The sequence below is a fragment of the Geotrypetes seraphini genome, chromosome 5 (assembly GCF_902459505.1).
Source record: "Geotrypetes seraphini chromosome 5, aGeoSer1.1, whole genome shotgun sequence".
NCBI classification, from domain to species: Eukaryota; Metazoa; Chordata; class Amphibia; order Gymnophiona; family Dermophiidae; genus Geotrypetes; species Geotrypetes seraphini.
Window position 1 is genome coordinate 102730604 of NC_047088.1, and position 27466 is coordinate 102758069.

The window sequence follows — 27466 nt, forward strand, 5'->3', positions numbered from 1 at the left end:
GAGAATTGTTGGGGATGAGTGTGTAAGTGAGATGGTACACAAGGGGAAAGGAAGAAAGAGGAAAATTGTTGGGCATAAAGAGAAAGAGGAGTGAGGTAGAGATACATGGGGAAGAGAAGGATGAGAGGGAGAAATATTGGATATGGTGGTGGAGAAGGAGCAGAGGGATAGATTGAAGGGGATGCAAGGGGGAGGAATGTTGTACATAGTGATGGAGGGAGAGGTGTAGCATGGTGCTCGAGAGGGGTGATAGAAGGAAAAATGTTAGGCATGGGGCTGGTGGGCAATACTGAAAATTGCTGCACCTGATCCAGGGGATGAGAGTGGGAAAAATGTTGGATATGGCAGTAGAGAGAGTGGGAGAGATGCACCATGGATCTCTCTCTCTTTTTCCCCACTCCATGTACATGGGATGGAGATGGGGACCGAGTTCACAGGGACAGGACGGGGACCGAGCTGCAGGGATGAGGTGGAAACTGAGTTTTTTATTTCAGTCTTAGTAGTTTGCCGGTCCACAAAATAATTCTTTTATTTCCACTGGTCCATAGGTGTAAAAAGGTTGAAGAAAACTGCTCTAGAAGAGAGGAGTGACAGGGGTGATATGATGCAGATATTTAAATATTTGAAAGGTATTAATACAGGACCAAATCTTTTACAGAGAAGGGAAATTGGTAAAACCAGAGGACATAAATTGAGGTTGAGGAGTGGTAGACTTAAGAGCAATGTAAGGAATTCTTTTTCACAAAGAGGGTGGTGCCTGCAATGCCCTTCCAAGGGAAGTGGTGGAGAGGAAAACTGTGATGGAATTCAAAAAAGCATGGGATGAACATAGAAGATCGCCAATTAGAATATGAAAGGGCCAACTATCATGGTCTGAATACCGCAAAGGAGATGGTTTGGATAGGCTGTAGTGAGCTTCAACAGCAACTCCAGTAGTTGGAAACTAAGGTCAGTACCAGTTAGATTTCAAAGGTCTATGGACCAGAAATAAAAGAAAAAAAGACATTTTAATTTAATCATGAAATTATGATTACAGGCAGTGTTCCCGCTAAGCTGCGCTGGGGTGCGCTGGCGCACAAAATATTACCTCGCAGCGCACAAGTTTCTCGTCACAGCGCACACAGTGTAGAGCACAGTTCTTCAACCGCCGGTCCGCAAACAAAATCTTGCCGGTCCGCGAAGGATTCGGTCCCCGCCGCAACGAAAGGCCGGCGTCAGCTGACTTGCAACTTCCTGTTGCAGTCGCTGTGCCGGGACTCCTGCCTTCGCCGGGACTCCTGCCTTCCACCGCGTTTGCCTCCTGCCTTGTCTCCGCACCTCCAGACCAGCAGCGGCAGCTGTGTATGCTTTTAACTTCGGCACAGAGCTGCCCCTAATCAATAGTTTAGCGCGGTTTCATAAGGCAGCCTCGGGGCCTTTGCTAGGCCGGCCCACATCGCATCATCGAAGCGGGCCGGCTATCAAAGGCCCCGAGGCTGCCTCATGAAACCGCGCTAAACTATTGATTAGGGGCAGCTCTGTGCCGAAGTTAAAAGCATACACAGCTGCCGCTGCTGGTCTGAACTCTTGGGCCGCTGAAGGAGGGCAAAAAGCAGCTGTCCTGGAGGTTTCCCTTCCTCTCGCCTTTACAGGTTCCTTTTTTCCACCTTTTTTTTTTTCCTTCAAACGGCAACGGGCCCCAGCATCGACATCAATCAAGTAAGTTCCACTGTCAATCAAGCGGTTCTGCTCGGCCAAAGCTTCCCCTGTGACATGAGCCACCCTCAGGGGAAAGAAAGTGACCCACAAAGGTGAGGGGAAGGGGAGCAGATGATGGAAGTTGGGGGGGGGGAGAGAGAGAGAGAGAGAGAAGGGGCAGATGATGGAATGGAGGAGATGAGAGAGAGAGAGAAGGGGACAGATGATGGAAATGAGAAGAAGGGAGAGAGAGCAGAAGGCAGATGGATGTCAGTTGAGAAGGGAGAGCAGATGCTGAATGGAAGTGGGGAAAGAACACATACTGGATGGAAGGAGGAGATAAATAAAGGGGGAAGAAAATAGTAAGATAATGGAGGGGTGAGGGAAAGGGGTGACAAGCTGTGTGTAGACACAGTGAAAAGAGGGAAACGGGACTAAATAGTAAGAAAGAATTTAATTTAGATGGAGGCAGTAAATAGAGAAGGAAGACCAGAGAAGAAAAGGGAAGAGAGAGCAGAGAATGATCAGATCTGAGTGGAGGAAATGAGAAGAGAGATATGCTAAAAACCACAGGGGGGAGGGAAGGATAGAGATGCCAGACCATGAGGGGAACAGAAGGAAGATGATGGATGCTAGACCAAATTGGGGGGTGGGGGGGGGCAGGAGGAGAGATGGCAGGGAAAGACAGACAGTGAATGGAAGGGGCAGATGCTGGACTGAAGAGACAGAGAAGGTTATCATGCTGCTGTACCGGGCCATGGTACGCCCTCACCTGGAGTACTGCGTCCAGCACTGGTACTTTAAGAAGGACACGGTACTACTCGAAAGGATCCAGAGAAGAGCAACTAAAATGGTTAAGGGGCTGGAGGAGTTGCCGTACAGCGAAAGATTAGAGAAACTGGGCCTCTTCTCCCTTGAGCAGAGGAGATTGAGAGGGGACATGATAGAAACATTCAAGATACTGAAGGGAATAGACTTAGTAGCTAAGGCAGGGAGAACGAGAGGGCACTCTCTAAAGTTGAAAGGGGATAGATTCCATACAAACGTAAGGAAGTTCTGTGGTAGAAAGCAACATATTTATTTGGCTCATAACTTGCTGGCGCCCGATATTTTTAGCTCACAGTGAAAAAAGTTTGCTCACAACACCCGCCCGCTTAGAGGGAACACTGATTACAGGGCAGACTTGATGGACCATTCAGGTCTTTATCTGCCATCATTTACTATGTTACTATATTAGCTGCCTAACATAGGAAGGGAGTGGGATCTGGGCATTAAATTGGCAGGCAGAGGTGATGCATGCTGCGACAGCTAGCATAGGGGTCGTTATGTCTGCTATCAACATTGCTGATAGCACAGTCAAACTTACCAATACCTCAAAAGGAGATGGTAGTGCAGTTGTACTACTGGCAGCCTGGTAATGCAGAACTGTGAAAGAAGATACTGCTAATACTCACCCCACCTCCCACCCTACACCCAATTCCCCTCCCAATACCCCAGCAAACAGGTGCATAACCTCAAGCCCCTCCCAAGATGCATAACTCCAATTTCCCTAGTCACATACATAATGCCCGCCGCTCCAACACTAATAACCAGCCTCACCCTCCAACTCCAGGACCTATCAGGGGTCTCTTTAGTTCCCCTTTGCTGCTACCTGGGACTGTACTACGATCCAAAACGGTCACCGTGACCCCTAGCTGGCATTTTGTGGTTCTTCAGCTTTAGTATAAGATGGCTGCTTGAGGTCATGGTGGCTATTTCATGATACCACTGTAGTATCGTAAGATGACAGCTATTATTTTGAATCCCAGCGCAGTCCCAGGTGGTGTCAAAGGGACTCAGCTGTCACCTGATTACCAGTAGACCACCAGGGAGAGCCCCACAAAGGATATGGTTCACAGTATGCATCCAAATGCAATTACACATAATAAAATGTTAAGAGTATGAATGGTGGGGGCCAAAGGACCCAAAAGTGAGCTAAGACACTCCAACCAGAACCTCATTACCAAGTCATTGGCTCAGAATTATACTGACAACTGAATCTTGCAATCTATTATACAGGAAGTTGTCCCTCTACTTTCTTTTTTAGCTAGGTTTCATCCAGGAGCTATACATAGCCTCTCATCAAAAAGTCACTGTGCAGACAGAGCCTCTCTCTTTCCCCATCAGGATATTATTATAGAGCCATCATGCAAGGCTCATCTCATATCCATTCTTAGAAAGGTGTTGCAGTTGTTCCTTCATATTGGATTCTCACCAGAACACACACAAGGACCCCTATCTTTCCTGATTATTTTTCATTTCCTTTTACCATTCAGTTTTTATTGGGAAGCAGTCATATACAGTATCTTTTTCCCCATCTAGCTCTCCTTAACTTATTCACTCTGGAAAACTTCTTAAGAAATTTTGTGTTTTTCACACAGATTTAACAAACAGTATCTTAGGACAAATGGACAAGACTTTTATACTCCTCTACCTTCTCAGCAGCAACGTCAATGCTGGACTGATTGTAGAAAGATGTGACAGTTTTCGAACGTTCCCGAGCCATTTCCAGGTAGTGGTGGTGATCTGTGGCAGAAGACGACCATGGGCGCAGTGATACAGGAGAGGACAGGAGAGGCAGGAGTGAGGAGCGGCAGCCTCCTAGTCTTCCCAGCTCCATTCTCATCACTGTTTTCCACAACATATTTCCTTTATAGACACCTGGACCATCAGGATAAGAAGAGATGGGGCAAAAATGAATAAAGGATTAACTGTCTACTGAAGAAAAACTCACTATTCTGTTTCTCTCTCTGCAACTCCCTTTTTATTTCAGCAGTAATTATTCCAGGTTATTATATTATAGTTTTCTTTTCTAGCAAACGCAAATCAATTTCCTACTTTTTAACTCATATAAAATTAATAAAGTTACACCCCTCACATGGCTTGCCTTTTGCCCCACAGATGAGGCAACCCTCTACCACAAATGCTTAAATAGACATGAGAACCGTCTTCCACTTATCTCTCCATACTCACGAGACCATCTTCTCCCCAACACAAAAAAGATCATTCCCTTCTTTCCACACCACACGAATACATATAAGCAAAAAGCAGTATTCATATCTTGAACCCAAATTCAAAAGACCATTTTCTCCTCTACACCCTCAATAGTACCCTCTATGCTCTAAACCACACACAAGATCATCCACTCCCACTCTTCTTTCAACACAAAGACAAAATCTTCCTCTCCCAAACAGACCCTCCTTTTCTCTGCTATTGCAACATTTTTATGTCTCGCTGCAATCCACCATAGCAATGACTTTGCCAGCAGAGTTAATGCTGCATTCTGAACAGCATCTTCCTTTCGTCCAATCTACAGTACCCATGAGCCCCTCAAGCTGACCAAAAATGGTCCAGCCTGCTCCAATGTGAAAAGCCATGCAGTAATATGCCAGGAACATAAAAATACAGAAGTCGTCCACAGGCCAACCTGAGCCTATCCCAAACTCCTCCTAGTAATACTGGTAAATATTAAACAAGTCAAAAAGGAGTAAAACAGTTAAGCCTTCAGTTAATATGTTACATCCCTAAGTATCTTTTATCCCACAGAGAAAATAACTCTCTCCTAGTCTATCTGCCTTCACTTTTCAATGTTTTAATATGTTCCCTTCCATAAGCACACACTTCTTCCACTCCCAATACATGAGACAACTTTGCAGTCTTCAACCCACTATCTTTCCTCTCCTGAACAGAATACCATCCTCCTCTCCCCCCTTGATCCGACAAGAGAATGTCTTCTCCACCCTCCAGAACACGCTTCCACAAGACTACTATGTGCTGCTCCCTTTGCAGACCAGTCACCTACACAGACAATGCACTAACACCCATACAATAGGTACACACCTAAGTAGCTCCAGGATGTAATGGCTGCAAAGCAGGATAGCACAGTTACTTACCGTAACAGGTGTTATCCAGGGACAGCAGGCATATATTCTCACATGTGGGTGACGTCATCTACGGAGCCCCGATGCGGAAGCATTTTCAAGCAAACTTGATTGAAGATTTAAGTTTGCTCTGCTGCTCCACGCATGCGTGCCTTCCTGCTCCACTAGGGGGTGCATCCCCTCGTGGTCTCCAGTTCACTTAACTAGCCAAGAAGCCAACCTCGGGGAGGTGGGTGGGTTGTGAGAATATATGCCTGCTGTCCCTGGATAACACCTGTTACGGTAAGTAACTGTGCTTTATCCCAGGACAAGCAGGCATGATATTCTCACATGTGGGTGACCTCCAAGCTTACTGCAGAGGGATGGAGGGAAGTTGGCAATTTAAGCAAATAGATTTCGCAACACCGATTGGCCGAATCGGCCATCGCTTCTGGACAGGGAGTCCAGACAGTAGTGGGAGGTGAAGGTATGAACCGAAGACCATGTGGCAGCCTTGCAGATTTCCTCAATAGGTGTTGACCTGAGGAAGGCTACGGAGGCTGCCATCGCTCGGACTTTGTGTCCCGTTACTCGACCATTCAGCGCGAGACCAGCCTGAGCGTAGCAAAAGGAGATGCAATCGGCCAACTAGTTGGACAAGGTGCGTTTGGAAACTGGGTGACCTAACCGGTTTGGGTCGAAGGACAAAAACAGTTGTGGGACTTTCCGGTGTGGCTGAGTGCGTTGGAGGTAAAAGGCCAACGCTCTTTTGCAGTCAAGAGTGTGGAGCGCCACTTCTCCGGGGTGAGAGTGGGGCTTGGGGAAAAACACAGGTAAGACAATGGACTGATTTAGATGGAAATCAGACACTACTTTGGGTAGGAACTTTGGATGGGTGCGGAGTACCACCTTGTCGTGATGGAAAACCGTGAAGGGTGGGTCCGCTACCAGGGCTTGTAGCTCACTAACCCGCCGTGCGGACGTGAGTGCAAGTAGGAAAATTACCTTCCAAGTGAGGAATTTTGGATGGCATTTGTCTAGGGGCTCGAATGGAGGTTTCATTAGTTGAGCCAGAACCACGTTAAGGTCCCAAACCACCGGGGGAGGTTTGAGAGGGGGGTGGACGTTCAGCAGGCCCTTCATGAAGCGAGTGACTAAGGGATGGAGCGAGAGGGCTTTCCCTTCCAGGGGCTGATGAAAGGCCGCAATCGCACTGAGGTGTACTCGAATGGAGTTGGTCTTTAGGCCGGAATGAGATAGTTGAAGTAGATAGTCAAGGACCAGGGGGACGGGGACCGACACCGGGTCCTGGCTGTGGGAGGAGCACCAGGTTGAGAATCTGGTCCACTTTTGGGAGTAGCAGGTTCTCGTCGAGGTTTTTCTAGAGGCCTCCAGTATCTCCTTGACTGATTGAGACACGGGGAGAGCAGTCAGGGGGAGAGAAACCAAGCATTCAGATGAAGAGATTGAAGATTGGGATGTAACAGTGAACCCTGACCCTGTGACAGTAGAGAGGGAAACAGAGGCAGAGGCAGTGGATCTCTGACACTGAATCGAAGTAGAAGGGAAAACCACGGCTGGCGTGGCCAGCGAGGGGCAATCAGGATCAGGGTGGCTTGTACCGTTTTCAGGTGGATAAGCGTCCACAGTATCAGAGGGAACGGCGGGAACGCGTACAGGAACCTTCCCTCCCAATCGAGGAGGAAGGCGTCGGCCTCGAGCCGGTCCGGGGAGTATATCCGGGAGCAGAAGAGAGGCAGCTTGTGGTTGTGAGGGGACGCGAACAGGTCTACTTGAGGCGTCCCCCACCGTTCGAACACTCCTCGTAGGGCCTGAGAGTGTAGTGACCACTCGTGTGGCTGGAGGAGGCGGCTGAGTCTGTCCGCCAGGCAGTTTTGTTCTCCTTGTATGTACACCGCCCGAAGGAAGGTGTTGTTGGAGATTGCCCATTTCCAGAGGCGCAGAGCTTCCCGGCAAAGGGGCCAAGATCCTGTGCCCCCTTGTTTGTTTACGTAGTACATCGCTACTTGATTGTCGGTTCGGATAAGAACCACTCGGTCGCGGAGCAGATGTTGGAAGGCTACTGCTGCGAGGTAGATGGCCCGAAGTTCTAGCACATTGATTTGGCAGCGTCGGTCTTGTGCTGACCACATTCCTTGGGTGCGCAGGCCGTCCAGATGGGCTCCCCAAGCGTACTCCGACGAGTCCGTGGTGAGTACCTTGCTGTGGGGTGGGGTGAGGAAGAGCAAACCTTTGGAAAGATTTGAAGAGTCGGCCCACCAGCGGAGCGATCGTTGCAATGAAGTAGTCACTGTCACTGAGTGGTCGATCGGGTCCCGGTCTTGACGCCATTGAGACGCCAGGGTCCATTGAGGGATTCTCAGGTGGAGGCGGGCGAAGGGTGTGACATGGACGGTGGAGGCCATGTGGCCCAGGAGGGTCATCATCTGTCGGGCTGATACTGAGGTCAGCCGAGAGATCCTTCGGCTCAGACTTACTAACGCCTCCAGGCGCGGAGGGGGGAGGAAGGACCGGAGGCGAACCGTGTCCAGCGTGGCCCCGATGAACTGTAGGGATTGTGAGGGGCGTAGTTGAGATTTTGGGAAGTTTATTTCGAACCCCAGACTTTGTAGATAGGTAATAGTCTGTTGGGTCGCTGAGATAGCCCCTTCTTTGGACGGGGCTTTGATTAGCCAGTCGTCCAGGTAGGGGAATACCTGGAGGCCCTGGGAGCGTAAGGTTGCTGCTACCACCACGAGGCACTTGGTGAAGACCCGAGGTGATGATGCTAGTCCGAAGGGGAGGACTCGGTATTGTAGGTGCCAGTCCCCTACTTGGAAACGCAAAAACTTGCGGTGAGCGGGGTGCACTGGGACATGTGTGTACGCCTCCTTGAGATCGAGGGAGCAGAGCCAGTCGCCCTCGTCGATCAGGGGGTAGAGTGTTGGTAGTGAGAGCATCCGAAACTTTTCCCGTACCAGGAATTTGTTGAGGCGTCTCAAGTCTAGTATTGGGCGTAGGTCTCCCGTTTTTTTCGGTACCAGAAAGTAACGGGAGTAGAAGCCCTTCCCCCGTTGGTCGGGGGGGACCTTCTCCACTGCTCTCAGGCGAAGTAGGTCTCGAGCTTCGGAGAGGAGTAGAGGTAGCTGAGTCCTGTTGGGAGGGCAATTCCTTGGGGGGTTGTCCGGGGGAATGGCCCGAAAGTTGAGAGAGTACCCTGATGAGATCACGCCAAGGACCCAGGCGTCCGTCGTGAGTTGTTCCCAGCGAGGGTAAAAGGCTTTGAGTCGACCTCCGATGGGAAGGTGGTCTGGGACTATGGCGGAGGGGGCCCGCCCCCTTCCGCGTGTCCCGTCAAAAGGACGGGGATGGTTTGGTGGTCGCGGGCGGTTGGGACTTGGGCATGGCCCTGTGATGGGCTTGCGGACGTCTGGGTGGGGGCCGCGAGAAAGCAGGGGTGGACTTTTGTGGGTAGCGGCGCGGAGGGGCCCTGTATGGCCTGGGCGCTGGCGGTTTGGGCTTTTGCCGGACAAGGGAGGCAAATGAGCGTTCATGTTCGGAGAGGCGTTTTGTCGCCGCCTCGATAGTGTCATCGAACAATTCCTTTCCCACGCAGGGGAGGTTTGCTAACCGGTCCTGTAAGTTGGGGTCCATGTCGACCAGGCGCAGCCAAGCTAGTCGGCGCATGGCGATAGCGAAGGCAGCTTCTCTGGAGGAGAGTTCGAAGCCATCGTAGGCCGCGTGGAATAGATGAAGGCGCAGGTTGGAGAGGGACTCTAAGAGCAGGCCGAACGTTTCCTGTCGGGAGGCCGGTAGGTCAGTCTCAAAGGCTCTCAATAGTCCAATGAGGTGTTTGAGGTATGATGTGAAGGTGAAAGTGTAGCTTTGCACCCTAGAGGCCATCATTGCGTTTTGGTATAGTCTCCTGCCGAACTTGTCCAGGGTTCGGCCTTCCCGGCCTGGGGGTACCGCTGCTGAGACACGGGACGGGTGAGCCTTTTTCAAGGAGGATTCCACCAGCAGCGATTGGTGGGAGAGCTGTGGTTGCTCGAATCCCGGATAAGGTACTGTGCGGTACTTGGTCTCCATTTTGGAGGGTACGGCAGTGACCATGTAGGGGGTCTCCAGGTTCCTGAAGAAGGCCTGTTGGAGTACCGGGTTAGGTGGTAAGCGGAGGGACTCTCTGGGCAGTGATGGCATATCCAGCTCTGCCAGGTACTCTTTAGAGTATCTGGAGTCGGACTGGAGATCTAAGTCCAATGCTTGGCCCATGTCTTGGACAAAGCGAGTGAAGGATGGGCGAGATGTCCCCGGAGCCCCGTGCGGGGTCAGGGAACGAGACCTTCGCCGGGTGGAGAAGGATAAGGAGGCTTCCCTCGAGTATCGAGGTTCATGCTCTGATCCATGCTCCGAGGTTGGGGAAGCACTGTGAGAGTGTTCCGGGGTTGTCGATCTTCGGCGTCTCGAGGAGCCCCTCGGAGACGATGCCGGGGTTAGGGGTACCGATCGATGTCGGGTTGGTGACCTCGATCCGGACCCCCTCGGAGAATGCGTCCGAGGGGGAGTTCGGAGGATACGCGGGTTGGAGAGTGATAACTCAGCCACCCTTAGTGGTCCTGTACGAGGTGTGGGGGAGCGGCCTCGTAGGGTTGGTGAACCTCGGGCCTTCTTGGAGGTATGGCGGTTCGAGGTTTCTGTCGTTCTAGCCCGACGTTTTGCCCCTCGGCGGTCCGCAGAGGGGGAATGTCTCGGGCGTCTCGGCGAGGAGTCCGAGGAGGATGGGATGCGGCGAGGATTGCGCACCTTTCCTCGAGGTTGTTCGGTGCGAGGCTCAGGTTGGTCTGGCGCATTCGAGGTCGAGGCCGATTGAAACTGGGCTATTGCAGCGGACAGCTCCGACGTGATCATCGCTCGGAGTAGGTCCTGGAAGACGGGCACGGACAGCATCGAAGGCATGTCCCCTGCCTCTGTGCGCTCCACCGGGGGCGACCTCGTATCAGAGTATTCCCGTGTGGTGGAGGCACGGCCCGAAGGCTTGGAGGGCTTAGACGGGGCTGTAAGCATGGGGCTTCCGCCATGCGTCGCCGTTGTCCCCGAGGCTGGCTTCTTCGCTGTTACAGAACCTGAAGAGGGAAGAGGGGACTTACCCGGAGCCGAGGCTTTCTGTTGTCCCGAGGACTTCGGGTTCGAGTCTCGAGGCGATGCCGAGGTTTCCGGGGCCGAGGTCAAGGCCGGGGCCGAGGCCAGGGCCGACCTCGAGGCCGAAGTGGGGGGTTGGTCCGGGGTGAAGAGATCCGCCATGCGGGCTTTTCTTCGGCGGAGGGCCCGGTTTTGGAAAATAGCGCACTGGGGGCAGGAGTCGGTTGGATGAGTCGCCCCCAGACAAAGGATGCACCGGCGATGCGGGTCTGTGAGAGAAAGAAGCCGCTCGCACCGGGTGCACTTTTTAAAGCCGGTCAAAGGCCGGGACATTAAATCGAAAGTAGCCGCGGCTCGATTAGCCACGCGGCCACGGGGACCCGGAAGCCTCCGGGTCGTTGAAAACGAAGCAGGAATCAAGTAAAAAGGTAAGGAATTTGCGCACAGCGACTTAATCGTGAAAAAACAAGAAAAAATCGCGGTGCTAGAAGGCAGTTGGGGCAGAGCCTGAAAACACGTCTTCTAGGCTCGCGGAAAATTTTGAACTGGAGACCACGAGGGGATGCACCCCCTAGTGGAGCAGGAAGGCACGCATGCGTGGAGCAGCAGAGCAAACTTAAATCTTCAATCAAGTTTGCTTGAAAATGCTTCCGCATCGGGGCTCCGTAGATGACGTCACCCACATGTGAGAATATCATGCCTGCTTGTCCTGGGATAAGTTTCCTATATGAACGGTCTCCTAGCTAAACATTCCTACATAACCTATATGAACAGAAAAATGAAAGAGAGCATGAACTTCCAGTGAAGAAGATGTTGAAATTAACATTAAGAGAATACAGTGAAATGGGTGGACATATTTTTAAAAGACTTCTGACTCCCTGCTCTAAAAGTCCTTAGAGAAAGCTCATAGAAACACCAGAAGTAATTTAAAAAAAAAAAAAAAGACCAAGACTTCAGTACAAGAAATATAAATATATGGCCACTTTACCTCAGATATAAAAGATGTTTCAGGTGAGATACTTTGGTTTGTCAACAGATACAAATGCAGCTTCCATCTGTGTGGGGAAAAAAAATCAGGTTTTATGATCTGGAAGTAAACTGAACAAGCAGGCACAGGACGTCCTTTGTTTTAAAAGGTACACTGTTTTAAAAAAAAGCACATTTTCTCCCTTGGTTTGACCTCTGTTTTTTACAGCCATGTTTGTTCTAGCAGGACTCAACTTTTCTAAAGAGAGATGACTGCTACAGATTATAGTCACAGGCAAGAAGATTGCAGGATTTACTGATGATTCCAAGCATTCAGAATGCATGAGAGGAGCAACAGGAAGAAAATTAGTAACAAAGAGCACTGCCTCATGACATCAAGGTCCTCCCAAGAGGTAGTCTTCATAAGGGTTTGCTGTACAAATACAATGACCAAGTGTATAAATATTTTTAAACAGCTGACCATTTAAAACCATCACACTTTAGAGCTGCCAGCAGCTACAGTACAAATTCCTGGAACAGATGAGCAAATCCATTCCACTCAGGGCTGTGGAGTCAGTAGATAAATCCTTCAACTCCCAACTCCGACTCCAGGAAAACATGGAAAATTGTCTCCGCCTCCTCAACTTCGACTCCAATTCCAACTCCACAGCCCAGTCCAGCTGGAACTGAGCTTAAAGCACAGGAAATGCTCGAATGGACTCCCCCCTCCAGGAATTGGCCAAAGTATTGCAATCCGTTTTTTTCCCCATCTCCAAAATATCCATCCCCCTTTCCTACCCGGTACAAAATCAGGGGCAAACCTGAAAGATAGATGATGTAGCCCCTTAACCTTACCCAATAAATGTCATGCATCCCCTTTCCAGACTCGCAAAGTCCACCTAGCAAACTAATTAGGTAGAGCCAGGAGGTCCTTTTCACCCATGTCCGGCTGTGGAGTCGGCAGATAAATCCTTCGACTCAGACTCCTCAGTTTCTGGTACCCACGACTGACTCCAGGTACCCCAAATTGTCTCCGACTCCAACCCTGACTCCACAGCCCCGATTCCATCCCAGCACATTGTGCTCCTTCTCTCCCAAAACTGTCAATTCTTGTCATCTGCCCAACAGGCCCTCCTTTTCCTTGCTGATGCAACATTTTTATATGCCTCACCGCAATCTACCACAGTAATGTCTTTGCCAGTAGAGTTAATGCCACATTCTGAACATTTTCCCTCCCTCCCTGCAATTTACTCATGAGCCCCTCAAGCTGACAAACAGTGGTCTAGCCTGCTGCAGTGTGAAAAGCCATGAAGTAATATGCCAGGAAGAAAAAAATACAGAAGTCAACCACCAGCCAATCTAAGCCTATCCCTAACTCCTCCCAGTAACACCAGCAAATATTAAACAATTTAAAAAGGAGTAAAAAAAAATAATGTACATCAGTTAATATGTTACATCCCTAACTATTATGGGAATGAACCTCTCTTTAGCCAAGGTATGCTAGCTGTGCTCTCAAATCATTCAAGTTTACAACTAGTGCCCTTAATACTCTTCCTTCTGGGGTTCATAGAAAGTATAATATCATATGAAGGTGTACTTAAAAAGTTCTTGTCATACTGACAGCACCCAAAACAATTGAAATTATTTCTGTATGTTTTCTCAAGCTGGTTGGGGGAGATTTTTTTCCCATCTGAAAAACAAAATGGCGAAAGTGAAGATGCTTCATCTGACCAGGAACCAGAACGAGAGGCAACTGCAAAATAGTACCACCTTTGTTTTGTGTTTCGTTTCCAAGCCAGAATAAACAGGATTTTAACAAAAAGGATTTCATTCCTCAGGCTCAGTCATTAGCAGAATTTAAAATATGAGGATATTATGAAACATGAGATGGCCTAATAATGACTGTTTTCTGCATCATCCTCCTGTGGATCATACAGAACAAACCTGTCAGAACAGCAGTTTATGATTTCAAATAAAACGCTTTTAAACATATTTCTGAAAACCTTATAATCAGTCATAAATGTAACAAATTTGGCATTGTATTAGCTGCTTTATAGTCAGAAGATGACATTAACACTTATCTCTCACCCCTTCGGATTAGGAAAATGAAAAAGATCTACCAGTGTCAAATGAACTTGCCCACCATATAAGCAGCACGAAAACAAACAAAAATAGCTTGTGTTATTTACACGGTTAACAATCTATATATATAAAATCGGAGGTATGTATGTGTGTATGTATGTGTGTGTGTATGTGCCGCGATCACGCAAAAACGGCTTGACCGATTTGAATGAAACTTGGTATGCAGATCCCTCACTACCTGGGGTGATATGTTCTGGGGGTCTCGTGGCCCACCTGCACACGTGGGCGGAGCTACAAACAGAAAATCAGATTTCACCCATTCATGTCAATGGAAAAAATGTAAAAAGCTGCCAACGCAAAAACGGCTTGCTCGATTTGAACAAAACTTGGTATGCTGATCCCTCACTACCTGGGGTGATATGTTCTGGGGGTCTAGTGGCCCACCTGAACACGTGGGCGGAGCTACAAACAGAAAATCAGATTTCACCCATTCATGTCAATGGCAAACATGTAAAAAGCTGCCAACGCAAAAACGGCTTGCCCGATTTGAACGAAACTTGGTATGCTGATCCCTCACTACCTGGGGTGATATGTTCTGGGGGTCTCGCGGCCCACCTGCACACGTGGGCGGAGCTACAAACTGAAAATCAGATTTCACCCATTCATGTCAATGGCAAAAATGTAAAAAGCTGCCAACGCAAAAACGGCTTGCCCGATTTGAACGAAACTTGGTATGCTGATCCCTCACTACCTGGGGTGATATGTTCTGGGGGTCTCGCGGCCCACCTGCACACGTGGGCGGAGCTACAAACTGAAAATCAGATTTCACCCATTCATGTCAATGACAAAAATGTAAAAAGCTGCCAACGCAAAAACGGCTTGCCCGATTTGAACTAAACTTGGTATGCAGATCCCTCACTACCTGGGGTGATATGTTCTGGGGGTCTCGCGGCCCACCTGCACATGTGGGCGGAGCTACAAACAGAAAATCTGATTTCACCCATTCATGTCAATGGAAAAATTGTAAAAAGCTGCCAACGCAAAAACGGCTTACCCGATTTGAACGAAACTTGCAACACATCTTCCTTTTCAGTTTAAGAGATTGCAAATTCCAGTGATACTTGCATTCTCTATCACAATCAACAAATCACAGGGACATCTTCCTTTTCAGTTTAAGAGATTGCAAATTCCAGTGAGACTTGCATTCTCTATCACAATCAACAAATCACAGGGACAGACTATTACATACTGTGGAGTGGATTTAAGATCCCCCTGTTTTTCCCATGGACAACTCTATGTTGCTTGCTCAAGGGTGGGTTCACCCAAGAATTTATATGTTCTTGCTCCTGGAGGTGAAACTAAAAAGCACAGTTACTTACCGTAACAGGTGTTATCCAGGGACAGCAGGCAGATATTCTTTACGCATGGGTGACGTCACCGACGGAGCCCACGGTACGGACCTTTTTACTAGAAAGTTCTAGTTGGCCGCACCGCGCGTGCGCGAGTGCCTTCCCGCCCGACGGAGGAGAGCGTGGTCCCCAGTTAGTATAAGCCAGCTAAGAAGCCAACCCGGGGAGGAGGGTGGGACGTAAGAATATCTGCCTGCTGTCCCTGGATAACACCTGTTACGGTAAGTAACTGTGCTTTATCCCAGGACAAGCAGGCAGCATATTCTTTACGCATGGGTGACCTCCAAGCTAACAAAGAGGGAGGAGGGATGGTTGGCCATTAGGAAAATAAATTCTGAAGTACAGATTGGCCGAAGTGCCCATCCCGTCTGGAGAAAGCATCCAGACAGTAGTGAGTAGTGAATGTGTGAACTGAGGACCAGGTGGCCGCCTTGCAGATTTCCTCAATGGGTGTGGAACGGAGGAAAGCAACAGAAGCGGCCATAGCTCTTACCCTGTGGGCCGTGACAGCGCCGTCTAGTGACAGACCGGCCCGAGCGTAACAGAACGCGATGCAAGCTGCAAGCCAGTTGGATAGCGTCCGTTTAGAGACCGGTCGACCCAAACGATTTGGGTCGAAGGTCAGGAAGAGCTGAGGGGACAAGCGGTGAGCCCTTGTACGATCAAGATAGTAAGCCAGGGCACGCTTGCAGTCAAGACTGTGCAATGCCTGTTCTCCGGGATGTGAATGAGGTTTCGGAAAGAAAACAGGCAACACAATGGACTGGTTGAGGTGAAAAGCTGAGACCACCTTTGGAAGGAACTTTGGATGGGTGCGCAGAACCACCTTGTCATGGTGAAAAATAGTGAACGGTGGATCGGCAACCAGTGCATGAAGCTCACTAACCCTCCTGGCAGAGGTGATGGCAATGAGGAAAAGAACCTTCCATGTCAGAAATTTGAGCGAAGTTGTGGCAAGCGGCTCAAAGGGAGGTTTCATGAGGGCAGATAAAACCACATTCAGGTCCCAGACGACCGGAGGAGGCTTCAGAGGTGGTTTGATGTTGAAGAGGCCCCTCATGAATCGGGAAACCAGAGGGTGAGCCGTGAGAGGTTTTCCTAAGACAGGTTCATGAAAAGCCGTGATGGCACTGAGATGGACTCTGATAGAGGTAGACTTGAGGCCTGCGTTGGACAGGGAGAGCAAGTAGTCCAGAACAGGTTCCACCGCTAAAGAGGTGGGATTGTGATGATGACGGAGGCACCAAGAGGAGAACCTGGTCCACTTCTGATGGTAACATTGGAGGGTGGTCGGTTTCCTGGAGGCGTCCAAAATGAGACGGACAGGCTGAGACAGATTTCCTGAAGAGGTCAGCCCGAGAGAAACCAAGCTGTCAGGTGGAGCGAAGACAGATTGGGATGTAGTAGAGACCGATGTTGCTGTGTAAGTAGAGTAGGAAACACAGGCAGAGGAATGGGATCCCTGGAGCTGAGCTGAAGCAGGAGGGAGAACCAGTGTTGACGAGGCCACCGGGGAGCTATGAGGATCATGGTGGCTCCGTCCCTGCGGAGTTTGGATAAAGTCCGCAACATCAGAGGTAGAGGAGGAAAGGCATAGAGGAACCGATCCGTCCAGTCGAGAAGGAATGCATCCGGGGCCAGACGATGAGGAGAGAAGAGTCTGGAGCAGAACTGGGGCAGCTGATGGTTGTGAGGAGCTGCGAATAGGTCCACCTGCGGAGTGCCCCAGCGAGCAAAGATGGAGTGGAGAGTGGGAGGGTCCAAAGTCTACTCGTGAGGTTGAAGGATGCGGCTGAGATTGTCGGCCAGGGAGTTCTGTTCGCCCTGGATGTAGACAGCCTTGAGGAAGAGACTGCGGGCCGTGGCCCAGGTCCAAATGCGAAGAGCCTCCTGACAAAGGAGGCGAGATCCGGTGCCGCCCTGTTTGTTGATGTAGTACATGGCAACTTGGTTGTCCGTGCACAGGAGCAGAACCTGAGGGCAAAGAAGGTGCTGGAAGGCCTTGAGAGCATAGAACATGGCTCGTAGTTCCAGGAAATTGATGTGATGAAGACGCTCCTGCGGGGTCCAAAGACCTTGGGTGCGTAGGTCTCCCAGGTGAGCTCCCCATGCATAAGGGGAGGCATCCGTGGTGATGGTCATGGAATGCGGGGGCAGATGAAAAAGAAGGCCCCTGGAAAGATTTGAGGAGTTCAACCACCATTGTAGAGATTGCTGAAGAGACGATGTCACAGAGATGGGATGAGAAAGAAGATTCGAGGTCTGCGACCATTGGTTGGCCAGAGTCCATTGAGGTGTCCTGAGGTGGAGTCGTGCCAGGGGAAGCACATGCACCGTCGAGGCCATGTGGCCCAGGAGGACCATCATCTGTCTGGCAGAAATGGAGTGATGAAGGAGCACCTGACGACACAGGCGGAGCAGGTTCCGCTGACGGTCGGAGGGGAGAAACGCCCTCATTAGTGTGGTGTCGAGAACTGCTCCAATGAACTGAAGGCGCTGCGTGGGAAGCAGATGCGACTTGGGGTAGTTGATCTCGAACCCCAGGAGGTGGAGGAGAGAGATGGTCTGATGAGTGGCTTGTAGCACAAGCGGAGACGTAGGTGCTTTCACCAACCAATCGTCCAAGTAGGGAAACACCTGGAGGTTGTGAGACCTGAGGAAGGCCGCCGCCACAATGAGGCATTTGGTGAACACCCTGGGTGATGAAGCGAGGCCAAAAGGTAGCACTTTGTACTGATAATGGCGATGGTGCACCTGGAATCTTAGGTAGCGACGTGAAGCTGGATTGATTGGTATGTGAGTGTAGGCCTCTTTGAGGTCCAGGGAACATAGCCAGTCGTTCTGAGAGAGATGAGGGTAAAGCGTGGCAAGGGAGAGCATTCTGAACTTCTCCTTGACAAGACATTTGTTGAGGTCCCTGAGATCGAGAATGGGACGTAGGTCTCCTGTCTTTTTTGGAACCAGAAAGTAACGGGAGTAGAATCCCCGGCCCCTTTGTTCCAGAGGTACTTCTTCGATGGCATTGAGGAGAAGGAGGGATTGGACCTCCCTCAGGAGGAGGGGGGTTTGAGTTGAAAGAGAAGCAGACTCTACGGGAGGATTGTCTGGTGGAAGAGTCTGGAAGTTGAGAGAGTAGCCGTGGCGGATGATGTTGAGGACCCACTGGTCCGATGTGATGACCTCCCAACGGCTGAGAAAAATGTGGAGCCTGCCTCCGATTGGTTGAGGGAGAGGCAATGAGGGTGGAAGACTGGCTAAGCCCTGGAGAGAGGAGTCAAAAGGGCTGAGAAGGTTTGGCAGGAGGAAGAGGCTTGGCAGGTTGATTAGACTGTGCACGAGCCTGGTTGTGGTGTTGTTGGCGAGCCCGCCTAGGTTGCTGTGAAGGCGGGTTAAGCGGCCTAGCGGAGAACCTGCGCTGGTAAGAAGACTGTGGTTTGTAAGGCCGAGCAGGAGGGGCCTTCTTCTTTGGTTTAATGAGAGTATCCCATCTGGTCTCATGGGCGGAGAGTTTTTGTGTGGTGGTATCCAGAGACTCTCCGAACAATTCGTCTCCCGTACATGGGGCGTTGGCTAGTCGGTCCTGATGGTTGACATCCAGATCAGAGACCCTGAGCCAGGCCAGGCGGCGCATGGCCACAGCGATGGCAGATGCACGAGAGGTGAGCTCAAAGGAGTCATAGATGGAGCGTACCATAAATTTTCTAAGTTGAAGCAGGCTGGAGATGTGCTGCTGGAATAGTGGGACCTTGTGCTCCGGCATGTACTTTTGCATGGCGGAGAGTTGCATTACCAGATGTTTCAGGTAGAATGAAAAGTGGAAAGAGTAATTGTTTGCCCTGTTGGCAAGCATGGCATTCTGGTAGAGCCGCTTGCCAAACTTGTCCATAGTTTTGCCCTCCCTGCCAGGAGGGGTAGAGGCATATACACTGGAGCCTTGAGTCTTTTTTTAAAGTGGACTCAACCAGGAGAGATTCATGGGGCAGCTGGGGTTTATCAAATCCCGGGATTGGAATAACCCTGTAAAGGCTATCCAGTTTACGGGGTGCCCCAGGGACAGTTAATGGATTTTCCCAATTTTTATAAAAAGTTTCCCGTAGGATGTCATGCACGGGTAACTTCAGGAACTCCTTAGGGGGTTGATCGAAATCTAATGCCTCCAGGAAAGCTTGTGATTTCTTGGAATCAGATTCCAGAGGCAAAGATAAGGCCCCCGATAACTCCCTGAGGAATTTCGAAAAAGAAGATTGCTCAGGTTTAGATGTGGTATCGGGGGCCGAGGGCTCTTCGTCCGACGACGATGCATCCTCCTCGGTACCGAGGGGAGATTCCTCCCAGAGGTCCGGGTCTCTGACATCGGTGTGTGCGTGCCGAGAGACTGGAGTGGAAGGCTCGGTATGATGAGCTTTAGACCGAGACTTGCCTGAGCGTACCGAGACGGTACCGGGGGATGAAGACCTGTGTCTGTCTCGGTCCCGGGAAGAACGGTGCCGGTCAGGTTCGCGGGAAGACCGGTGTTCCGCTCGGTCCCGAGGAGGATCGGATGTCGTCAGAGCGACGGCCTCGGCATGGGCATGGATATGCGGTGCCGAGAGAATGGGCATGGAGGGGTCCATAGGTACCGATGGCGTGGATACCGGTTGGACGGTGTGGGGCTCGGGCCGGTCTGGTACCGAAAGCAGCAGTGCCAGGATAGAGGGCAAGAGCTGTTTAAGTTGCGTTTGGAGTTGTTCCTGCAACTTATCCTGGAGGATGGCCGCAATGCGGTCATCCAGGGGTGGCACCGGAACCACTTTTTTCTGCTTTGGTTCCATGGGTGCCGCTCTACGCTCCGGCGATGAGGAGGCCGATGACGAGGCACTCACCGATATCGGAGCGGAGCGCTTTTTAGTTCGGCGTGGAGCCGAAAGAGCCGGTGTCGCCACCGAGGTGGGAGGGCGCTCAAGGGTGGAAGGCTTCTTAGCCGGCTTACCTGGCGCCGGTGGCGCCGATGTGATGTCAGGCGGTGTCGAGGTGGTCGGTGCCGACTTCGATGGTGCCGCAGTTGAAGAAGTCGAGTCCATAGTCGGACCGGTGCCGAACAGCAGACTTTGCTGGATTTGGCGATTCTTCAAAGTGCGTTTTTTAAGAGTGGCACAGCGGGTGCACGAGTCCGCCCGATGCTCCGGTCCCAAACACTGTAAACACCAATTGTGTGGGTCAGTGAGGGAGATCGGGCGTGCACACCGCTGGCACTTCTTAAAACCGGGCTGCGGGGGCATGAATGGAAACACGGCCTCCGCAAAATCAAACCCCGAGGCCTGGATCGTGACAACAGGCCCCGCCGGGGCAAAGACAAAAAAAACGAAACAAAAAGAAAATATTTTTTTTTTTTTTTTTTTTGGAAATGAAATAAAAAAAGAACCCGAAGGTAAATAAACGAAAAAAGAACGCGAGCGGGAAGGCAAAAAGAGGATTTCAATCGGAGTTGAAAAACGCACGTCTTCTTCGCTCCGCGGAAACGAAGAAACTGGGGACCACGCTCTCCTCCGTCGGGCGGGAAGGCACTCGCGCACGCGCGGTGCGGCCAACTAGAACTTTCTAGTAAAAAGGTCCGTACCGTGGGCTCCGTCGGTGACGTCACCCATGCGTAAAGAATATGCTGCCTGCTTGTCCTGGGATAAATGTTGTTTATAATCAAGTTTTGTGTTAGTTGTATTGTATTCATTTTGTCAAATATTTCACATTATAATTTGAATATTGTACTTTTTATAAAGCTGTAAAAAAATAATTTCATTCACCATTATAAAGTATCTTTATTTGAATCCATTTACAGTGTTATTGCTATAATTAAATATCCGTGCAACGCCGGGGCATCAGCTAGTAATTAATAAAAATGGTGTGTGGTCTTCATCATAAGGTGTATGGGGACAGACTTAAAGATCTTAATCTGTATACTCTGGAGGAAAGGCAGGAGAGGGGAGATATGATAGAGATGTTTTAAATACCTACGTAATATAAATATGCATGAGTCAAATCTCTTTCATTTGAAAGGAAACTGCAATGAGAGGGCATAGGATGAAGTTAAGAGGTGATAGGTTCCAAAGTAATCCGAGGAAATGCTTTTTTACAGAAAGGGTAGTAGATGCATAGAACAGTCTCTCGGAAGAGGTGGTGGAGACAGAGACTGTGTCTGAATTCAAGAGGGCCTGGGATAGGCACATGGGATCTCTCAGAGAGAGAAAAAGATAACTGTTACTTTGGATGGGCAGACTAGATAAGCCATTTGGCCTTTATCTACTGTCATGTTTCTATATTTCTATTAAATACATATGTAGTATACTTAGCACAATTCCTTTACTACTACTGTATTTTTTGCTCCATTAGACGCACCTGACCATAAGACACACCCTAGATTTAGAGGAGGAAAACAAGAAAAAAAAACCAAAACAAAACACACATTCTGAACCAAATTCTCCCTGCCAGACTCTGCACCCAACCCCACACTCCTTGCCAAGCTCTGTACCCTGTAACCCTTCCTCTGCCAGGCTCTGTACCCTGCCCCCTGTACCCCCTCTAGTGGTAGGCCGGGATAGGAGGGATCTGTCCCTGCTAGCTAAAAATTTTTCACACACCCCCAGTACTTTTTTTAATCATCCCCCCATAACCCCCCAGTATTTTTAAATTATCTCCCCATGATAGATACGTTACATGTTGAAAAATGTGACTGATTAGAGGGGAGGGGGGATTAATTCTGATATGGACATTAATAGAATATTAAGTGTGATAGAGTATAAATTGTTGTATTTACTGTTACACTTATTGTAAGTTTTAAAAAGAATAGGCAAAAAAAAAAAAATAATCTCCCCAGTATTTTTTTTAAATCATCCCCTCATACTCCCCTCCCCGCCGCCCCCTTTTAAAACACCCTCCCGGCCACCACCGCTGTAGTACCTGGTGGTCCAGTGTTTTTCTCTCCCTCATTAGCAGCGCACAGGTCAGGAGCGCGAAGTCAGGAGCAAGCTTTCCATGCTCCCACGCCACTATCTGAATGGCTGTCATCAGTTCTCACGGGACTCATGAGAACTGACAGCATAGATTCAGATAGAGTTGGGGAGTAATTTTATAAAATATGTTATAATATGTTATATAACACTAGTCTTTAAGCCCGTTACATTAACGGGTGCTAGAATAGATGTGTCTGTCTGTCTGTATTTCTTTCTCTTTCTCTCCTTGGCCACTGTCTGTGTCCTTCTATCTTCCCCCCCCTCCCCAAGCAAAACTGTTTGCCCCCAGCACACCCCTCCACCCAAAGCAGCCCCCTTTCCCTCTCCCTGACTGTCTATCCATGGCCCCCTTCTGTATTCACCCCAGAGCAAAGCTGTTTGCCCCCAGCACAGACCTCCCTCCCAAAGCAGCCCCCTTTCTCTAACTGTCTCTCCATGGCCCCTTTTGTCTTCCCCCTCACAGCAAAAGCTGTCTGTCCCCAGCACACTTCCCCCCCCCCAAAGCAGCCCCCTTTCCCTCTTACTGTCTCTCCATGACCCCTTCTGTCTTCCCTTAGTGCCCCCAGTGCCGCCTTCCATGTCCTTAATGTCCCATTCAATGTCCTTAGTGCCCTCAGTGCCTTCTTCCTATATCCTTAGTGCCCTCAGTGCCCCCAGTGCCTCCTTCCCATGTCTTTAGTGCCCTTTCATATGTCCTTAGTGCCCCCAGTGCCTCCTTCCAATGCCCCCCTCAATGCCTTTTAGACTTTGTTCCACCCACACCCTCCCCCCGAAGCCAACCTGTCTGCCTCCCATCCCCCTGTGCAGAACCTTTAATTTCTACCCCCCCATTCTCCCATACAGTAGAATTTGCCATTTGCAGCATGTTTCTATCTACTCCCCGCTCCCCCCCCACGCCACTACCACTGCCATGCAGCCGACCCCACTGACTCTCCCATAGTGAGACGAACACAAACCTCCGGCCTGCAGCAGCTCCACAGCACTCTACACTTTCCTCGGAAGTGAAAATCAAGACAGTAGAAGGCTGGAAGCAGAATGTTTGCAGTGCTGTGGAGCTGCTGCAGGCCGGAGGTTTGTGTTCATCTGGCGGTGGGAGGGTTGGATGGTAGGCTCAACCCGTCGGGCCGAATGGTAGCCATGTAGACACCTCCTTGGGCAGAAAGGTTTGGACGCGCACCGCCATGCATTTTCGTCGACCCGGGGCTTCAGCGCCATCGACGGAGGGAAAGAGGCGCGAGCCCTTCATCTTGTTTCTTCGGCAGCCGCCCCCTCCCCCGGAGCGACTCCGACCTCTACCGGGCCCTGCAGTAGCTCACACTCGCACAACCGTGCTCTCCCAGCAGGGAATTTTGAAAGCTGCGGCGCGAGGTGGAGAGCAGGGAGGCTGTGGTGATGTAAAACGCATGCATGCGCACTCGTGTTTCCACGACGGATCAGGGAACACGACTTTTGAGTGCGCATGCGCGGCCTAGCATTTTATTATATTAGATGTGTATATTCTATTTTAGTTGAAATGTGATGAAGGGTGGGTGGGTGGGGGTTATTACACAATTAGATTTTATGTGTTAGATATTATAGTGCTATATTGGAATTACTTGTATGATGTATTTTTGTGCACTTGTTGTTTTGATTTGAAAATGAATAAAGATTAAAAAAAAAAAAAAAAAGAAATTGGAGATATTAAGGTGGGGATCATTCTGAAAATTTGTACAGTTGGTGTGGAATGACTGACCCAATATCCACTCTGTGATCCTGGGAGTCCTGAAGCACTACTCCCCCATCACTAGGGAGGGCAGTGCACCAGGAAACCTGTGCCACGGCAGAATCCAATTTAGATTGCCAAAAAAAAACCGATGAAAATCAGGAGCCAGTGGATAAAGCTTAGCCATAGCTTAAGAGTGCTGGGAAGAGTGCTCCGGGTATCCCATTGTTCTGTAAACAGACCAAGAAGCTGTGGATGGGATGGAAAAAAAAGGAAGACAGCACATTAGAAAGGTCTATGACTGAACACTGTGACATGGAAGGTAGAGATTCCAATTTGAGCTCTTTCAGAACCTCAACAATAAAATGATGGACAGAGCCAAGCTGAAAAAGTCTGAGGACGGAAGGGTCCTCATCCAAATCCAGACTCTCAGGGCAACCGTGCTGACTAGTTCCAGCAAGGGTATCAGCTGGATCTAAAATAGAGGCAGTGTCAGGAAACAAATGAAGCATAATATTTGTTTGGCAACTAATGCATAGCCGTATGAGAGGGCTCCTGAAAAGGGATCTCTGCTATTGGTGCAAATGGCTGCATCAAATGAGCTGGGTCTGAAGAATATACTTTCCAGAGCAGTGAAAGAAGTCCGGTGAAAATTCACACTCCTTGTCCACTGTAGGGCCCTGCTGAGGCACCCGCACCATGCCAGCCGCCTAACTCCAAAATGGCCTCTGCACAAGATTTTTTTTCCCAGAATCACAGACCCAGGCTGGCTCCCCAGCCCTGAAGGAAGCCCGAAGCTCCTGCCCCCTCCACCAGTACGCTGCAGCATGCAGTGCACAGTCCTTGATTTGGCGCAATCAATGCACAAATTTTACAGATTAAGAGGCAACCCAAATGATTTTTAATCAATTTGAGGGGTTTTGAGGCAGAAATAAAAAAAACTTTTGAAAAAAAGATAGATAAAAATCCAAGATGGCCGCCAGTGAATTCACACCAAAATAGCCACCGCCAGTGAATTCACGCCAAAAACAGCAAAATAAAATCCAAAAATAAAAAATAGCGATTTGGGGGTTTGGGGAGGTGGAAGACCTGAACCCTACCCTCAGAAACTCTGAAAAATGCATTTTACAGAGTCCCACAAGACTACTCCTGAAGCTCCCATAGGAAATAATGGAGATGTACTTTACAGTCTGTGAAGTACCTGTCTGCCAGCTCTGCTACACTGCAGCTAAACACAGGAAAAGGATCTTCGGACAGCCAGTCGGACAGACTCCAACTGTATCCTCCGCCCCCACCAACACCTCTCCATGTGACTGGGGGTAGAAAATGCAGCCTGCACCCAGAAACCCGGAAGGATGTTTTACTCATGACACACATAGCCTGCGCTTAAACCCCTGACAGAGTCAAAGGGCAAGCATATTCCCAGGGGAATGGACCTCGAGTCTGAGAAGAGTGGCACAAGCAGGCTGGCTCCACAGATCCACCAAAGATTCTCTGTGAAACAGTAGTCCGGCTCCACAGGACTGTCCTTTTCTCCGGCAGAGGACACCGCATGGGGTCTCATAGCACTGAAACCACCAAAAAAACAAACTTTAAGTGGAAAAAAAATAAGAAAAAGATAGAGTACATCCAAAAGACTTCTGCACGGTTTGCTTGCAGAAACTGAAAACTGTATGGGGCTCAAACTCACTCTCTAAGGTAGGAGGAGCACATGCTCATAAGTTTTGGATTTCTGCAACTCCCGGATTGCTATGCAATCTGGAAGGGACGAAACAGAAAAAGCATTTCCAAAAAACGCATTTTCAAAATGTGTGCGCTAAATACTAAAGGCACCCATAGAATATAATAGATGCCTTAGCATTTAGCGCATGCTAAATTGGTTAGCACGCCTTAAAAGGACCCCAAAGAGCATGCAAAAAAAAAGCTATCAAAAAAGGGAAAAGAAAGCTAAGGAAATAAAAGGGAAAAGGAGGGAAAGGAAAAAAGGAACAAAAACATAGGAAGGGGAAAATAAGGGAGGGAAGGAGAAGGATAAGGATGTCATTTCCTAGATTTATGAGCCTAATTTATGCCCCTGTTACAAAACCTTGAAAACGTTTTTTAGCGCTGGCCAGCGCACTGAATGCTGTGATCTGCTCCAACTCTTGAGTTCCTATGAGCGTCGAAGCAACGCACAGCATTCAGCTTGCTGGCGCTAAAAAACGCTTTTGCGGTTTTGTAAAAAGAGGGGGGGGGGGGTAATGAGCCCAGTGCTTAAAAAAAAATCACAGCTAAGCATCTATATTTTTCTTCACCTTAAACCTAACTCTTTGCTACCCACTTTTCATGCTCTTAAATTTATAAGTCTAGTGAACTTTTGAGCAAAAATTTAAGTACTCTGTCATTTTAGGAGCAAAGATTTGAAAGTTAATAGCATAAATCCTTTGAATACTTAGCCTAAGAGTTTTTGGAAAGTCTGAGAAAACCCAAAATTCTAAAGAAGAAAACAGTTTTAAAAACGTGGGAAAAGTGAAAGAAAATCATACTGGGTAAGGTACAGAAATAGACTAAAGGATCCCCAGGCAGCACTGGCTGCATAGTAAGTCTTTTTTATGCCTGGAAAAGTCTTCTAGGTATTTCAGATGTTTACAGAAAACAGTTTGCATCAATGCTTGTGTGGTTGATTCATGCTGCTTGTCTTTGGAGAACAGACTTGGGACTTGGATTGCACATATGCCCTTCCTCTGAAGGGCCCCGTTTACAAAGCCGCGGTAGTGATGCTGCCACAGTAAATGCACCAAAGCCCATTCAATTCTTATGTACTTCAGAGCGCTTATTGTGGCAGCATCACTACCATGGCTTTGTAAAAGTGGCCCTAAGAAACTAAAACCAGAAAAGGAGTCTAGTGATAAAATGAACTTTGCTCTACTGAAAACTACTGGTAAAAGACCTTTGTCTGTAAATCTCAGAAAATGTGCAGATCCCAATATAAAAATACTGCAAATGACATTAAACCAAGAATAACCTTCACTGACTGCTAGTTCGCTTACCTCACCCCATCTTGTTCCAAGAATAGAAAAGGCAATTGTTAGCGATACTGTGGCATTAACTTCCCTGCGGGATAAAGAAAGTCTAAAAAAAAAAAAAAAAAAAACAGCCTGACCCCAGCAACCTCTGAAAGCAAACAGTAAGGAAATGAGAGCAAGAGTGAGGAAAAGGTGCCCACTGTTTGAGCAAGAAAAGGTTTGACATGTCCTCCAGTGCTGAATGTGAAAACCCTGGAGAGAAACACACGTTATCATATTGCAGGCAGACCCCCTCATGCCCCATCCCTTGTCTCCTGTTCAATAATAGCCCAAGTTCTTTATACCACTGCCAAGGATAATGTCTCTTGCTTTTCATCTGGCCAAAACTCAGCTGAAGCTTGCTGGAATCTTCTGCTTCCCTTTAGGCCAGTGACTCTCAAACTATTGGGTATGCCATGAGAGATTCCAGAATTTTACTTTATTTTTATAAATTCCCTTCATACGTATACACTAGGACAGGGATAGGCACATCCAGTCCTCGAGAGCTAGAGCCAGGTCAGGTTTTCAGGATATCCACAATGAATATGTATGAGATGGATTTGTA

The 27466-nt window shown here is 49.1% G+C and overlaps 1 protein-coding gene across 4 annotated transcripts in view; it reads right to left on the bottom strand.

Annotated features, from left to right (window-relative positions):
- The window catches only part of BCKDK (branched chain keto acid dehydrogenase kinase), a 122145-nt gene that overhangs the window by 56820 nt on the left and 37859 nt on the right, over window positions 1–27466 (bottom strand). For 2 of the 4 annotated variants that reach the window (XM_033945053.1, XM_033945051.1), the window contains exons 2-5: window positions 11704–11770; window positions 11434–11477; window positions 5557–5594; window positions 4151–4377 (exon numbers count right to left, since the gene is read on the bottom strand). In XM_033945053.1, coding sequence (XP_033800944.1) covers window positions 4151–4360 — 210 coding nt within the window. In that variant the 5' untranslated portion in view covers window positions 4361–4377; window positions 5557–5594; window positions 11434–11477; window positions 11704–11770. The remainder of the gene's footprint in view (window positions 1–4150; window positions 4378–5556; window positions 5595–11433; window positions 11478–11703; window positions 11771–27466) is intronic. The other 2 variants (XM_033945050.1, XM_033945049.1) reach the window with 1 other exon arrangement.